This window comes from Lissotriton helveticus, chromosome 3_1 (assembly GCF_964261635.1).
Source record: "Lissotriton helveticus chromosome 3_1, aLisHel1.1, whole genome shotgun sequence".
NCBI lineage: Eukaryota > Metazoa > Chordata > Amphibia > Caudata > Salamandridae > Lissotriton > Lissotriton helveticus.
The window spans coordinates 2,077,862,158-2,077,879,351 of record NC_136061.1 but is presented as its reverse complement, the minus strand read 5'-3'; the positions used below and the strand labels follow the sequence as shown (position 1 = coordinate 2,077,879,351).

Sequence of the window (17,194 nt, the reverse complement as noted above, 5' to 3'; positions counted from 1 at the left end):
GCCAAAGCGAGAACGCTCCAGGTTCCATCCCAGGTTGAAAGTCAGGATTTCCCACCAGCGGGGTAAGCGGTGACGGGAAGGAGGTAAGGTCGTGTTTAATATTCACCGCGTCCCAGACACGGAGCGGGACCTGGGTGACAAAGGACGCATAGAGATTGGGGGGTCGGTGACTTCTGCGAAGGAAGGGTATCTCTTGTAGAGTCCTGCCCGCCACCGCCTGATCCTGGAACAACCAGTGTCTGTCAGACTCCCATTTGCTCCATTCAACCAGGTACCGCAGCTGCGCCGCCTGAAAATATTTGTGGAGGTCCGGAATGCCCAGACCACCGGACTCGGGTGCCAGGGTAGACAGGGCCCTCCTGAGTCTGGGTTTACGGCCCTGCCAGACAAACCGCGCGATATCGGTCTGAGCCTGACGTATCCACCCCTTCGGCGGCTGGAGTGGTAAGGCCCAGAACAGGTACAGTATCTGCGGCAAGAGGGTCATCTTGACCGCGGCGATCCGTCCCAATAAGGACAGCGTACCTTTGCTCCAACGGAGCAGTTCCTCCTTCATTTTCTTGCCCAAGGCCGCGTAGTTGGCAGTAACCATGGCAGGCAGAAAGGGCGCCAATAATACCCCAAGGTATGGGATCAGATCTCTAGACCATCGCATGGGGAAGTTACTCTGCAGCTCAAGTCGCGTAGCAGAGGCGAGCGAGATGTCAAGGGCCGCTGACTTTCGCATGTTCATTTTAAAACCCGCCACCGCGGCGAAGGCGTCCAACTCGGCAATGCAAGCGGGGAGCGACTCCCTCGGGTTAGCAAGCATTAAAATCACATCATCCGCATACAAACTGATAGTGTGGACGTAGCCCCCCATCCGGACGCCGGTCACCTCCGGATTGCACCGAATCCTCTGAGCAAAAGGCTCCATGTAAAGAGCGAAGAGCAGTGGGGAAAGTGGGCACCCCTGTCTGGTCCCTCTCTCTATCGCGAATCGGTCAGAGTCGCAGCCATTCACTCTCACTATCGCCGTAGGAGATTTGTAACAATTAAATATGAGGGTGCGGAATTTCTCTCCTATACCCAATTTGCAAAGCACTTGCTGCAGGAATGGCCAATGCACCCGGTCGAACGCCTTCTCCGCGTCAACCGAGAGCAGCATGCGCTCTCCGGGGATACGGGAGGCCTTCTCCAGGACGTGGATGACTCTTTTAGTGTTGTCCACCGTCTGTCGGCCTGGAACAAACCCGGCCTGATCTGGGTCCACAAGTCCCGGCAAATGCGGTGCCAGACGCGCCGCTAGAATCCCAGTGTAGAGCTTGAGGTCCACATTGAGTAGCGAGATCGGCCTGTAAGAGGCACATTCGGTCCGGTCCTTCCCAGGCTTAGGGATAACCGTCACCGTGGCCCGTAGGAGATCCGGAGGGATGGCCCCAGGCTCGACAAAAGAGTTAAAGAGCCGCGTCAACAGCGGCACCAGCTCTAGACAGAACACTTTATAGAAAAGCGGGGTGTAACCGTCGGGACCCGGGGCCTTCCCATGCCTGAGGCGGGAGATAGTGCTAATCACTTCCTCCGGTCGGATATCCCGCTCCAAGTATTCCGCCTGCTCTGATGTGAGAACAGGGAGGTCGACCGACTCAAGGTAATCGGTCCCAGCTGAGACCGAGGGGGCATCACCCGCGTATAGGTCGGCATAATAACGGCGGAAGCCGTCTGCGATCCGTTGGTCCTCCGTGGCCCCCAGACCGCCAGGGGTGGACAGCTCCGTAACCCGTTGGCGCAGATGCTGCACCCGAAGTTTATTCGCCAGCAGTCGGCCGCAGCGGTCACCACCGGTGTAGTACGCATGTTTCATGCGCAGCGCCGCATACTCCGCCCTATCCATATCGAGCGCGGAGAGGAGCTTCCGGGCCGCTTTGAGTTGCCTCCATACTCTGGGGGCCCCCGTCCTCCGATGCATCTGTTCTAGCTCCCGTACGGTGTCGGTGAGTTCGTCTCTCTTCCGTTGGCGGTCCCTATTCTCCGCCGAGGAGATGGCGATAAATTCACCCCGAAGCACCGTTTTCAGGGCTGCCCACTGCGTCGCCCGGGAGGTATCGTCGTTCTCATTGTGTTCCCGCAACTCCGCAATCGCAGCGCGTACCTGTTTCAGTATCGCTGGTCTGTGTAACAGGGTGTCCCGGAGGCGCCAGACCCCGCGAGACCGGGGCTCCGGCGGCAGTCGGAAAGATCCCGTCACCGGAGCATGATCAGACAACGAGAGGACCCCTATCTCAGAAGCGGACGCCAATTCCGCCATCGGCCCCGTAACCAGGAGATAATCCAGCCTCGCATATGACCTATGTGCGTGGGAGTAGTAGGAATAGGCCTGTGTAGTGGGGTGTAGGCGTCTCCAAAGATCGTGTATGTCCAGATCCCCTAGGTGGGAGTTACTCAACTGTGAAAATTCCCCGGTATGTGGGAGGCGCTGTATGGACCTGTCCAGGGATGAGTTAAAGACCATATTCAGGTCGCCCCCAATGATTATGTGCCTATCTGGGGTAGTCGCGATATCTGCTAGGGCAGACTGTAAAAACAGGTCCTGACGGTCATTGGTGCTATATACTGAGCCCACAGTGAATAGGAATCTCCCTATCTTAACCCTATAAGCCAGGAGTCTCCCCTTTTGCTCTGCGACCTTGTGCAAAACCTCCCCTTTAAACTTCTTGGACATCAGGATAGCCACTCCCGCCGTTTTAGTAGCCCCAGAGGAAAAGAGCTGCACCGGAAACCTTGGGGACCGCAATCTGGGACAATCTCGGGCCAGCAAGTGAGTCTCCTGCAATAGGCAGATGTCCGCCTGGGTACTCTCGAGTAGGGACAGTATTGCTCTGCGTTTGACCGGATTATTTAACCCCTTGACATTAAGAGTGACAATTCTAAGAGCCATGAAGAAACATCGTAAGAGTGGCGCTAAGTGGGCCTGAAGTAACAATGGGTCCAGTACAAGCCGGCAAAGTGGGTCGGAACAAAAGCCACCCACAGCGAGCACGACACCTCGCCCACCGGCCCAGCGGAGGAAGGACAAAGCAGCAGCAGCAACAAAGAATTAGGGCAGCACCCCAGCGTGAGTTCTGGATCTCCCCTCGAGCAGACCACATCCCGCCCCAGGAAAGTGACATGATGACATAATAAGCGCGGCAGTAAACAAATGCGGCACAGCCCGAACCCCCCCCACCCCAACTCCCCAAACAGTCCCCGAACTCCCCAACTCCCCGTATCCCCATCTCCCGTCCAGAGCCCTACCCACCTCCCCCCCCTCGCCCTGCAGCGCCGGCCCCAACTTTGTGGAAAACTCCATTGTCCCAGTCCAGTCCCTAGCGGACAAGTCTGTGGAAAAGTGTTCGAGTGGACGTCCAGCCACCACCTGTGCCCCCCCCCCGGAGCCTCCCCCCCCCCCAGAACCCTCAAACCTGCAAAGTCGATGATGCCAAGACGATCTCCCCCCGGATGACGCTCAGGCCGTCAAGGCCGTATCACTAGGCGACGTGGTGCCGGATACCTCCCGTATGGCGCTGTCCATTTCCGCCCTGATCGTGGGGGAGTCCGGTCGAGGAGGCGGGCGCCGTCGAACCGTTTGCCATCCCTCCCTGGAATTGCGGCGGCGAGGCGTCGGCACATCATCATCCGCAGCGGTGATACCCAGCACTCCGCACGTGTCCTGAAGGGATCTCATCTGATGCAGCGTTCCGTTCCATCGGAAAATAAGCCTAAAGGGATGGCCCCAGGAGTACTGCGTGTCGTGCTCTCGCAGAAAGTCCGTGGCAATCTTGAAGGATTTGCGTTTCTGCAACGTGATCGTGGATAAGTCGTGAAACAAAGCTAGTTGGTGACCTCGGAAGCTCACCGGATGTTTTTGACGTGCCTCGCGCAGGATCCGCTCCTTCAGAGGAAAATCCGGTAAGAAGGCCAAGATATCTGGGGGCGGCGCTGAGGCTCGGCGCGGGAGTCCAACTCTATGTGCCCTGTCGATTCTCACCAGAAAGTCTCCCGATTCGCCCAGTATGTCACGAAACAGGTCCCTTAGGTAGGCCGCCGTGTCTTCCCCCTCTTCTTTAGACGGAACGCCCCTGACCCTGATGTTGTTGCGCCTGGACCTATTCTCGAGATCTTCGGCGTGGGCCTGGAGGTCGATCTGTTGGTCCCGAAGCCGCAGTACTTCCTGCTGTAGGTGCACGATCTCCTCGTCTCGGGATTGATTAGCGTCCTCCATGGTGGAGACACGTTCTCCAAGCGAGTCGACTTCTCTCCGCACCTCACGGACCTCGCCAGCCACCTCTTGTTTCAGCGTCTGAAAGTCCTCCCTGAGGGTGCTAAACAGCGACTCCAGAAAAGACCTGGTGACCGGGGGCTCACCCCCCTCCGCTCCTCGAGAGCTAGCTGAAGGGCTCGGTGCTGGCTGGGACCTGTCCTGTCTCGGGCGTTTCTGCCCAGCATCTCGGGCAGGGTGCGCTCTCCTTTCTTGCCCCCTCGATTGCCCGACATCTCAGAGGCGGGGGCGCGTCGCCGGGGGAGGAAGGCCGGCGGTATGTTGATGGAGCTGCGTTCCTCGGGGTACCTCCGCAGTAGGTCAAATCAATTTAGTCCCAGAGCCCTGGGGCAGCGTCCCACGCACGGGCGCAATAGCCAATGCACAACTGCAAGGTAGCCGACAAAGGGTAACGACCAATGTCCAACAGTGACACCCTCCGAGTGCACCCCTGCGCCCCAGGAGCAGAACACCACGCTGGCTCCAGGCTGTTGGCCGCGGCGCCACCCCACCGCAACTGTCCGGGCGTGCACCGCCGCTCTGGGAGACTCAATACAGGGTAGTCCCCTTCCTGGCCAGATCGTGCCACCGTAGCTAGCTGGGCAAGCGTCAGTAGGGCCCTGGGGCGGGTCTCGGGGCCAATAAGTCCTCCTGTGAGCGTGGGTCCACAGCGCAGGCCCGGGGGGTCAATGGCAGGCAGGATCATCAAACTGCGCTGCAGCCCCTCCGTCTAGGCCCAGTGTGGGAGTCTCCCACTCTCAGCTCTCGGACCCTTCCCACTGGACACGGATCGGCTGGGCAGTCAGAGGCGTCCCCCGGGCTCCACACGGCTCACCTCACAGCTGGGGTCCCCGAAGGAAATCCGCCGGCATCTCCGGCCTGCTAGGCCTCCCGGCCTCGCCAATCCCCGGGGCCGCGTAGCGACTCTGCGCCGGCTCCTCCCCCAGTCCGCTGCGGAAGGCGCGGCTACGCCGTGGTCGTTGCCTTCTCCCTCAAGGGTGTTCTGGCGGTCCGGGAGGGGGACACCCCTGGGCCCCCGCCGGTCGGCGGGTTCGGGAGCTCACCACTGCCCCGAGGTACCGCGGGTCGGGCGCACTGCTCTCACCCGTGGCCGCGTCCGAGCTGGAAATCCCGCCTGCTCAAGGGACCAGTGCAGTGAGACGTCACGCTATGCCCCCGCGCCACCGGAAGCTCCAAAACAGCTCACACCGGGCTCACAGCCGCGTCCGTCCTCCCCTCCGCTCGATCCGGGGGAGATCAGCGGCTTAGGACGGTTCAAGGGCTCCGGGGTCTCAGGAGCTCACGGCAAGAGCGTCTTGTCAGCCCGCCATCTTGGCCACGCCCCCATATCAATGCTTTTACAGTATTATTTCATAATACTTCTTTTACTGTACGCACTTTACTTTATGATAAGTATTGGATTTGTGGCAATTCATTTCTCTTACATGAGAAAGAAGACTGCTCAATAAATAACACCTTTTATTGAAAAACGCCCGTCTCTCTATTTCTCTGCACTCTGGTGAAACTAAGTACGCACGATTGACTGAGTGAAATAATTGTCTATTGTTTTCCCATGACTCTAGAGATACTCTTTATTCTGAGGGAGCAAAGTTGTCCTGTTTATGGTTGTCAGAAGCTAATCCCTGCTTGTCTATCCAGGGACGTTAAACTCCTCCTTGTTTACTCGAGAAAGTTTCTAGTGACCTCTGAGCTAACTGGCAAAACTAATTAAGTCTAATATAGTCAGTAGAGACCTAGTCGACCTCAGGCCTACGTCTACACTGCTGTTTATATTATTCCAATGCGCAGAGCCTATTGGGAATATAGGAACTACACTACAGTTGTCTCCAGAGGGCCTCCAGCGCGGGTCCCGCATCGCTATCAGGGAGGGTGTGGTGGTGGGGGGCAAAGAAGGGCACGATCCCCAACAGCTCCCCCCCCCCCCCCCCTCAGCTCACCTCAGGGAGTCAGCGCAGGCACTCAGCCACAGGACCATTCACAGGGCAGTGGTCGATCGCATACCGATCCTCCGCGACAATGTCTCTCCAGCAGGGGAAGCAGGCCGATTCTCCGCCGCCCGCCTCTCGTTCTGGCCCTGTGCTGATGCGCCCCACAGCGTCTCCCTCCTTGTCCATCAGGGGCACTCCAGCCAGTCGGGCCGCGCCGCCACCCGCAGCGTCCAATGTAGCACTGCTGGGGGGGGGGGGAGAGTAGAAAAAAAGGAAGGGGGGACAGCGCACATAGTTCTCCGTGCTGTTATCACGCGGCCCCTCCGCCGCGGCCGGTCACCGGCAATCTGTTTATTACCCCCCGCAGCAGGTGGGGGTAGTTCGCCAGGGACCACGCTCCTCTGCTCAGATAGGCCGCCGGCAGGACGCGGGTTGAATCTACCTCCAGGCGTCCCCCGGTCAGGATCAGCCGCGGACCACCACCTCACCCCCTCCTGCACAGTCCGGGCCAACAGGGGGTCTCCTCCACGCCGCCTCCCTGTGTCAGTAGATCCAGGCCTCAACTCCGGTGTGCCAGGCAGGGCCAGCCAGGGATCTCCGGCGCTCCGCTGCTACAAGGACGTCGCAGGCGCCGCCATCTTAAGCTGCGGCCGTGCTACGATCCGGGAGCCACAGCAGGGCCCAAACGCGCCCAGGAGGCACCCAGCGCAGCCAGTCCGCAGGGGCAGCTGTCTACGCACCACTTGGGGCCAGTTTGGGGGGATTCAAGCATCACCCGGTACAGGATAACCTGCGGAGTCGGAGCGGAGCAGCAGGCTCACGCTTCCTCCGCCATTGGCTCCCAAGCCACGCCCCCCTGGGTCCTATCTACCCATCTACAGCAAACCTGCATCTTGGGCCTGGCAATTTCATACGGCTGGCTAATTTTTTGGCTATCTACACCGTTGTGGCCTGTTGAGATATCCACCTGACTATGTCAAAGGGCTGGTCCATAGTATCAACTACCTACCTGTCTTAGCTCTAGGGAGAATGAGTTATGACTGGAGCACAGAGTTTGTTGCCTCTAAGACATTCTGAGGAGTGGTGCTGGAATGGACATTGACCTTTTAGTCCGCTCATGATCTCCTCACACTTTTTGAAAGTATATTGCCAGGTTGAGGCCTTTATAGCGGTGCACTGCAATCACGGAGAAGGGTCCTGATACTGGTTCCCGACTTTAGCTTACCCTCGCTTTGTGTTCAAGGCACTGCTGAATTGAGGCCATTTAACTGCTCAAGGTCATCAGAAAGGACTGTGTTCACCTAATGAATTACATGTACTGCCCTAACTGACTGGATCTGTGATACTGTTGGGTGGCAGAGGGGGGACTGTACCTCATATTGGTATGTCCTCTCTAGCCCTCCCTGATGTCCAAGGGCAAGACCGCCCATCAGCTACTCTTTATAGACGCTGTAGCTGAAAAGCCGAAGCTTGCTGCCTGTAACATGATGGATCTCACTTTGGAAATGTTAGAGGGAATGTACAAGGATTAGGACGACAATGGACCTAATGCATACAGACACCAAGTCCTCAGGGCATGATCTTAAAATGTGAGATCGCACCTTACCTCTTGACGTAAACTTTTTGACGATACGGGTCGTATTATTGAGGCTGTAGATGAACGCCTGACTGCCTGGATATTAATCCTGATATGGGGATTGAGGTGTGGCACCTTTGCAGGAAGTTAACGGAAATTGAAGAGCGCAGTCGCTAAAATAACGTTTATTTTTTTGTTGTGGCAGAGGACAGAGAGGCGAAAGACTTGGAGGGCTTCCTTTCGGTTTTCATTACAGAACTTATGGGTCTGACCTTTATGTCCTGTTCCAAAGGGAATTTGGAGAATATTGATTCTGTCGGGTACAGGAATGATTCTTGGTTTACTGTATAATAACGAAGGAGCAAACAACAGTACTCAAGCCTTTCAGTAATAATCAATGAAAAGGAAAAAGAAGAAAGGACAAAAACCATGAATCAAAAAAACAACGCAAAAATCACACCAAGATTAGATCAATGAAAGTCTGTATTTAAGGATAAATACATATATTCTTTTACATTTTATAGTGTTGAAATGACATTACAACGCTGTCGGAGTGCATGAACATGGAATTTGTTTCAACGGCGCCAGTGATGTGGTGAAAAAAGGTGCGAAAAAGTCCTAAATGTGAACAGGTTCTCTATAGTGCTGTATGGATTGTTGAAAGTGGTCATTCAAAGGACATCTATGTCTTGGTACATAAAGCTCGGCACCGCTTGGGATTTTAAATTTCCATTTCACGTGGGGCGGAGAGAGTAGGGTAAGGATTATCTCAAGCATGTCGACGTTTCGACCCAAAGAAGTGCGTGATTGACTGATTTGCACGGCAGGTCTTCCTCAGGACAAGGCAATACAAGGAACAGCCAGAATTAATGAAAGAAAGGTCTTCAGGGAATGGTCCACCGTGGGTTGGACTCAAAAGTCAATGACTGAAGTAAGGTCCTTGATGGTGATAAATCGCATCTATGTGGCAACATAGTTCCGTAGCTCTCTGGCGCTGCTCTCAAAATGGAAAGCCCTCCCGTTCCAAAGGGTGCATCGGATTCGTGATAGGAGAGCTACTTCATGGAGTACACCACAACCAATTATTGCTTCTTTGCGACATCATGACATTGTAGCTGCTAAGAGACCGAATGGTCCTTTTCTTTATTGCGGTGCCAACGTTTTTTGCTGCTGATTACTCACATAATACAGTGCTTCGTCAAAAGAAATTCTTGCAGTTTCGACCGACTTTGAGGAACATTGTTATCCGCTATGACCTCCTGGAACCGGTTACTATGCTCCTTACCATTAATAACCAGCATAAAGAATTCGAGGAGCTGGACAATCTTGATCATGGAGTGGACACAGAGGTGTCGTGGCCTGTACCACAGTCAGGTTTTGGTTTAGAGACTACCCAGTGAGAAGGACAGAGTGATGATACCCCAGAACGTCAGATGCTTGATTCTAGTTGGGGGAGCTACTTGTGTCCGTGTTTGACCTTTTTCAGGGTTGCAAGTTTTGTTGGTATACGTCCTTGTCACGTTTCATTTACCCTTTTGATGAGGGCGACTTTTGTGCATGTCCATGAACTGTGCACAGATGGAGGTGGCGGGTGGAGCTTTGTGGTCTGGAGTGGTCCTGCTATGTAATAGAAATGTGTTCTTAGTAAGGGATGCTGCGTTGGCAGAAGGTTGGGATGTACACTCACCTGTTAACGTAGCTTCTATTCACTTGTTAACTGGAGCCACGTACTATCTCTTTTTAGACTGTTGCATTCTTGCCTTTTGTGACAGTAACCGTTATCTGGTGCTTAGCACCTATGCAGTTTTTACATACCTACAGTTACACTTGCACATAATTTTATAGGCCTGCATCTGTCATTGCTGGACCCTCACTAAATTTAACACTAATCTATCGCCTTAGATAGCTCTTGATTCGTGTAATTACCGCCACAGCCTAAAAGACTGTGCATACTATGCTTTAATGTTACTGGCCTTACACACTACATTAAGAGGAAGAAGGTACTGACTTGCATTCACTCAAACATTCCAGACATCGCCTTATTGCAGGAAACACATCTTTCAGCCCTGGAATCTAGTAAATTAGGGAGAGATTGGATATGTCATCTTGTTGCTAGTAATAGTACACTTCCCGCCAGTTCTGCTGCTGCTGCCCCTTCTGAATCTCAGACTTCTTCGAAACGTGTGGGGTTGCTATGGATCAGATTGTGATATTTGGGTCAGTGTATTTCCCCAATCATGAGAGGGTGCCTATTTTTCCCTATGTTATCCAGACTGCTGACTGTGTTTGGTTCCACCAAGACGCTAATGGGGGTTGGGTGGGGTCTGGGATGTAGCGATTGACCCCTATTTAGATCACTATGGCCCGCAGGATAGGGCTAAAGCCAGGGATACAGTGGTCCTACATGATGTGCTGTAGGATCATGTCCTGAGAGATCTGTAGCTCCGGACACACTCTAGAGATAAGGAGTACACATTCATCCCCTTTGTTCATGGGACTGGATCCTGGATAGGCTTCTTTCCAATGCCCCATGCCTCGTTAATCTTCCTGTGTTACTGTAATACAGAATCTAGGGAAATCTCTGATCATGTCCTGAATATTTTAGAGCTGGATATGGGACGCGTTCCCCAATTCCAAGCGCTGGCGGCTGAATCTCTCACATTATTATACTCTGGAGAATGAACAGAAACTGATGTACCATCTCAGTCATTACCTATTAGCCAATGAATCCTCAACAACTTCTGCGCAGGTGTTGTGGGCAGCATGGAAGGCAACTTTGAGATGTGTGCTTATGAGTGATTCGGCTCTCCATAAGCAAAAAGCTCGAGATATGCAATTTAGTTTAGAGATGGTGATCCATGATCTCACTAAATGTTATCTACAGCATCCCACACCGGCTTACTTACGCAAGCGGAATATGGCCTGCTTTACCTGAAGTAGCGTCACTGTGAGCAAGGTGAAAATGAAGGCAGGCTTCTTGCAGTTTCATTATGCCAACAGGTGGCCAATTCTGCTATTCCAGTGATCCATAGCGAGACTCAAGAGATTGCTCACATATCCAGTGGAGATTACGGAAACATTTGCCCGTTTCGTTTTTTTCTCTGTGTTTTATAGCACGGAGTCTCCTGTTGATACTGTCTCTGAACTGGATTTCCTTTAGTATCTTTGCCTCCCCTCCTTGTTTGAGAATAGCAGGCAGCTCTTTGAGAGGGAGATCATGTAGGTGGCGATTTCAGAGGCTATGAAGAGCATGCCCAACAGCAAAGTCCCGGCACATAATGGTTTCCCAATCTAATTTTAAGATTAACAGAGTGGATAGCACCGCTTCTTTAAAGATTTTTTAAGGAACAAGAGGGTGATACTGTCATATGGCCGGAATTTAGTGGAGCACTTATCAGTCTTCTCTTAAAACCTGATGAGGATCCAACTAATTGTGGGAGCCACTGTCCTATAGCGCTCATTAGAACGGACATGAAGAGTCTTGCAAAGGTACTGTCAACCCGCTTTAAGAAAGTCTTCCCCCAGCTTGGTGCATAGGTCTCATGTAGGTTTTGCGCCGGAGCTTTCTTCCCGTAATCATATGCGTCTGTTGTTCGATGTATTATGGCAAGTATGAAATAATTCGGACGATAAGCTGCTGATCTCTTTGGATGCAGAGAAGGCTTTTGACCAGGCGGAATTGGGTATCTTTTCCGCACCTTGAGTAGAGCAGGGATAGGTCCTGGCTTTTTGTCTAAGATCCGGTGGCTTTATATAACCCCTATAACAACCCCCTCGGCATAGATTGACTGTAGAGGTCATTTATCAAAGTCCTACCATATATCGCGAGATACGCAGCAGGATTTTCTACTGTTGCCCTTGTTCCTTTTAGCTCTTGAGCCTGTGGCGTTGGCTATCTGTCAGTCCTCCCTAATATGGGGACAGGATACTCCTGTGGGTGCTTGCAAGATCTTACCCAGATGTTATCTTATTGACTTTGATTGAGCAAGACACCTCTGTTTCCCAACTCATGTCTCTAATTGAGCCTTTTTTGGTCTTCTCCAGGTATCAGATAAATTGATCTAAGTATGAGGTGTTACCGATCACGCATAGGGAACAGCAGACTCCACAGAATGTTTTTGCCTTCAGGTGGAAGGCCTCCGGTTTTAGGTATTTGGGATTGTTGATAAACCGAGGATTGGACAACATGGTGGCTGACAATATCTAGCTATTGTTTACTAGATTGGAATAGGATTTCGCAAGATGGGCAGCCTTACAGGTGACTTTTTTGGGGTAGAGTACAGATGATATAGATTGTGATGGCTCCCAGATTTAACTATGTCTTTGAGATGCTGCCCTTTATGATCCCTACGCGTACCCTTCATGCTATTAATCAGAGCATAAAGAGGTTTGTCTGGGCTTACGGGAAACCACGCCTTAAATCTTCAAAGTTGCATGCGGATACCAGATGCGGCTTTACTATCTAGCACAACTGGCCTAAGTGTTGGCACCTGCTGCTGATCAGCCACTTTGGGTGTCGTAGGAGTGGAACATTGCATGGCCTAGCTATTTATTACAATATTCATGTTTTGGAAACCCTGCTTTGTTTCCTACCTTAAGGGCTAGGTGTGACCCTTCGAAAGATTCATACTGACATTTGGAAGTTGATAGAAATGTTCATAAATACGATCCTCTCTGGTACCTTGATCAAATCATTGTGGGCCGACAGCCGATCAGATGGCCACTCTGGGAAGATCAAGGAATTAAAACAATTGAAAACCTTCTTGATGAGGATTCATTTTGTTCCTTTGAGATATTAAAATTAGAATTCTTGCTGCCTGGCGGTATTAGCTGTAGGGAGATCCAATATATCTCTCCGCACCAGCAATTCTAGACTACCTCAGGCTATGGGGCTTTTCGTAGGGAGGTGTGTCCAATATGCACCAAATATGCATCAACAATCTTTACTCACGCAATACTCGTTTAGTGGCTAGATCCTATTGGTAGGAGCGGTTGGGGTAGCATACCTGGAGGCTAACTGGAGGGAAATGTTAGAGCATCATGATCGCTCACTCAGAGAAGGTCGCATAACTTAAGCTTATTTCAGATTCCTCCATAATTGGTATTGGTCTCCATTCAATTTGTATAGGGCACGTTTGGCTCCTAGCTCTGTATGCTGGAGGTGTCCAGATATAGCTTCTGATTTGCACCATATATTATGCTCATGCCCTACACTAGATACCTACCATCGCTCTATAAGGGAGGCGCTACACTCAACTAGTTATATTTCTTTTGAGGAGTCCGACAAACTAGCCATGTTACATTACTTTGTTGCCTTGGATTATACCACTTCCAATTGGCGTAGATGGATGTTGATCGCCCTTATGGTGGCTAAGATCTGCATATTACAGAGTTGAAGTTCGCCACGGGTGTCTACACATCAAGAATGGATTACTGAGCTTTACCATTTGGCTACATATGAATGCCATGTCTACAAGACTCGAGATCAAATCCATGTATACAACGAGGTATTGGGTCCCTTTTTGAGCCAATGTGAACTTTAGTCGACTTTCCTCTTGCACGTGAATGCTTTTTTTATCATTTTAATTGGAAATGTGCTTGAAGGACTTGCTTTCATGATTGGAATATGGGATGGAGTGTTTGAGGAATGTAGTGTGATCTATTTGTCATGTTCAATTTTAGTACTGTTGTTTTTGTTTTGATTGATAGGGCGGGGATGTCGTGGCATTTTGACAGGAATGTTGGTATTTTGTCCGATTGGGGTTTATGCGATTAGTGGTAAGACCACCTAAAGCATTGTTGAAACTGTGATGATTAAGCGAGATGACTCTTTTGTTACTTACATGTTTAGTGATAATTTTGTTCCTTTTGGGAGCTAATGTCGTTTAGTATATCTGTTTAGAGAAGGGTACTTTGTGAGGATAAATCTTATAGGTGTTATTCTCATATGAGATTATCAACATTTCAGTAAAGAAATGTATTAAAAAAAAAATCAATGAGTTTGTCGTTATTCTTTTTTGGGCTTTGAAGATTATTTGAAAACATTTAGGTTTTTGAAACTTTATTTAGTTTTTTTCAATTTCATAACCAACAAAACACCACAAGAAACACATATTCACAAGTTGTTTGCGTCGATTGGGCATTGCTGTTTTCAGTTCGGCATATCAAAATTCAGGGCCTTGCGTAAAGCTTCAAGAGAAATCCATCCCACCACCCCATAAAATCAAGTAGATGCCCACACATCAGGTTGAAAAGAGTTCTTGTAGGACTATATTCTTGCGAGGTACTTATGATGGGCTTCCTGTTTATCTTTTGGACATTGTACTAAGTGGATGAGACCCCCGAAACAATCCTGCTGTTAATTGCAATGGGCCAAATCTTTAACTGAGGAGGTATAGCTAGGCAACTGCACATCCATCCATCGAAAGGTGATGCATCGTTTAGCTAACAGAAATGCCAGACCTAAAAAACCTATCCATGCAGGAGGTTTTCAGTGATTAAACTCAGTAGACAATCTTAGAGACTTTTGCTATATGAATCCCAGTGATAGTCTTTGCTCTGTCGTCTAAAAATTAGTCCAAAACACATCTAGTGTAGTTGAAGTCTAGACAATGTGGTTGCAGAGTGTATTAGGAGTATTACATCCCATACCGTAACAAAGGAGTGTGACATTTACCTAAGATAGCAGTGGTGAGATGACTGCTGGTGAGAAATCTATACTGTATCATTTTTTTAATGTAATATTGACTGAAATAGCAAGGCTTTAAAGTATCAGCGCATTAGGTGTCAGTAAATTAATAACTCGCACCCAGTTCACAATTTAAAGTCTAAATTTAGGTGTTTTAGATATACTTAAGGCTAGCCTTAAATATTTAAGATTTTAAACTCATTTTGATTTTAATTGCGCTCTCTGTATATGTTTGGATTAAAGATACACTTTTAGGGACAGCTTTTGATATGGAATCGGATAACAAGGCTGCTTTCATTTTACTTAAACAGGTGGGATCCGCAGTGTGTGATTAGCCTCACGTCAATGTTCAGGTAAGTGTTGCATCTCTCCTGCTGATTGACCTGCACCTTCTTGTGGGCAGACAGCGTCTTGCTCTGTGCTAGTTGTAAGCCCAGTAAACATGTAAAACATTTACTGGGTTTTCCCATCTCTGCATCTTGATGAACGTTATGTTTGTCTCTGATATCAAGAATATGAAATGAAACATTCTCTCTTTGCTGATAATTATTTTCTGTTCCTTCTTCGGGTCATAATGCTTGAGAGATATACCCAGCCCTGTCCCACCCGCTGATACTCTGCCTACTGACTTGCAGTAAGAGGAACTGCCAGCGCAGAGTTTTTCACAGTCACTACTTCTTTCTGATATTTTACTTGTGTAGCAGCAATGACATGGTTATTAACATTTATTTCACCCCCTTTTCTGTGTTTTATTAAGAATATTTTTACCTCTAACGACACAACAAAGGAGGAATGTGAATTCCCCTTCTTGCTCAACCCCTTTCAGAATTCCCATGCCCAGTTCTGTTTTTTCTAGTAACTTGAATTCTCTTTTTTTAACATGCTGTAGAAGTCTGAACACTTTTTTTTTTTTTTTGCTTGCAACTGTTGTCCTGGCTGTCGCAGTGCTGTGAATAGATGGCACATTATGTTGTTTTGCATGCTGTAGGCTGAGACCAACAGATTCATTGCACTTGTGATCTTAGCTGGGGAAAAACCAAAGATGTCCTCAATTGAAAATTGTAGAATCTGTAACCTATATGTATGTTTATTAGTTACCTCTACGATTTATTTTTATAAAAATGCAAAGTTTATTCTAGTTATTTTAAAATCAACATAGGTAAATGTTCAATACACCTTTTCACATTTTTTTCTGTAGAGATGTCCCACTTAATTCAGAAGAGCTGCTTTTTGTTGTGGAAAAGGTTCTAAGAATGTTTCCCAAATTGGAGCTACAGGAAGTACCTCCTCTAGTATACCAACTGCTACTTCTTTCTGCAAAGGTAAGAGTTCATTGTTGTCTTGCAAGGCTTCTATAGTTTTTATTAACTGAATCCCTTTATAGGTACAACATTGCCGCTCAATAGAAAATGTCAGTCATGGATTATACCACTTGTCCCACATTAGCTTGGGTCTGAAATGTTATTGTTTTTAGGTCTCGCCTGTCGATGCGCATGCGCATCGAGCAAGCGAGACTATAGGGGCTCATCGACTCTTTATCTAACTTGCAAGGAATCGTGGCGATTCCTTGCAGTGCCCGTGACTTTTAAGCTCAATGCGCATGTGCATTGAGCTTAAAAGCGCGTGCACAGCCGCCCGCATTCCTCCGACACCTTTGAAGTGAAGCTTAGCTTCACTTCAAAGGCCCGGCTTCTTCACACCCACATGCCGCTCTGCCCCGCTCCGCCCCCTCCCCTGAGTCATCCTGCCTGCCCTCGAAGTTCCCCCCGCCCCCTCCCGCCACGCAATGCCTTTCGATTTCCAGCGCAACTGAAAACATGTCTGGAAATCTTTCATTTTATTAGTTTCCTGCTCAGGCAGTCTGAAGGCATAGTTCTAAGGTGAACGTGTGTTTGAGAGCCCTCTTTAAAATATTTTTTTAATAAAGAGAAGGAAATGTGTGTAGCATGCTTAAAATTGCACAAACTTTGTTTATTAATAAGATTTAGAGCGCAAAGCAGCTTTTATTTTCTCAGCCCAGCACCCGCTTCAGGGACGCCATGCTAAAGGCCATCGTCTTCTGTCATCACCGGCACTTGGGAGAGGGTCCGGGGAACATAGCTGCTTAGTTTACATTTCTCCTCACCACTGCGAGGAGCAGCCTCTGATGGAAAACCACCACCTCGGCCTTTCGTAGGGGAGCAATGACTCACCCCAGGTAACAGCAGGTTTGGTCCGGGCAGCACAGGGAAAGCAACGACACAGGGGTTTGTCCCAGTTTGTTTCACCCTTCATTTATTCTCCGTTGCTGCACATGCTCAGTTTGTTACAATGCGGTGCTGGCTTAAGGCAGCACACTTTCATTTTATCAGCAGGTCACCCACTTCATGGCCCTGTGCTTCATGAAGTGCGGCGGCGTGAAGCGGGCACTTTGTTGATAACAGAAAGGGCACAGCCGCCACACTTCTTCTCTCACTGGTGCGATGTTGGAAATTGAAAGGCGCACTGGGGCTGCACTTCTTCTTTTACCATGGCAGCTGTGTGCCTTTCTTTTATCAACAGAGCATTCTTGTGCAGTCTCCCTCACCAGGATTGAAAGCAGTTCACTTCTTATCACTCTATACAAAGGCTCCCAAGCAGTGTCTCCAGCAACGTGTGCACGGTCTGCAGCGCGCACAAACCAAGCTTCACCTGTGATGCGCACTCACGCTCCCAGGGAGCCCCAG

General features: G+C 49.8%; 1 protein-coding gene across 1 annotated transcript in view; it reads left to right on the top strand.

The window, feature by feature from the left end:
• FANCI (FA complementation group I) overlaps positions 1-17,194 on the top strand; it is a 765,095-nt gene that overhangs the window by 164,605 nt on the left and 583,296 nt on the right. Inside the window, exons 7-8 of the mRNA XM_078683200.1 lie at positions 14,801-14,842; positions 15,688-15,811. Of these exons, the coding sequence (XP_078539326.1) occupies positions 14,801-14,842; positions 15,688-15,811 (166 nt within the window). The remainder of the gene's footprint in view (positions 1-14,800; positions 14,843-15,687; positions 15,812-17,194) is intronic.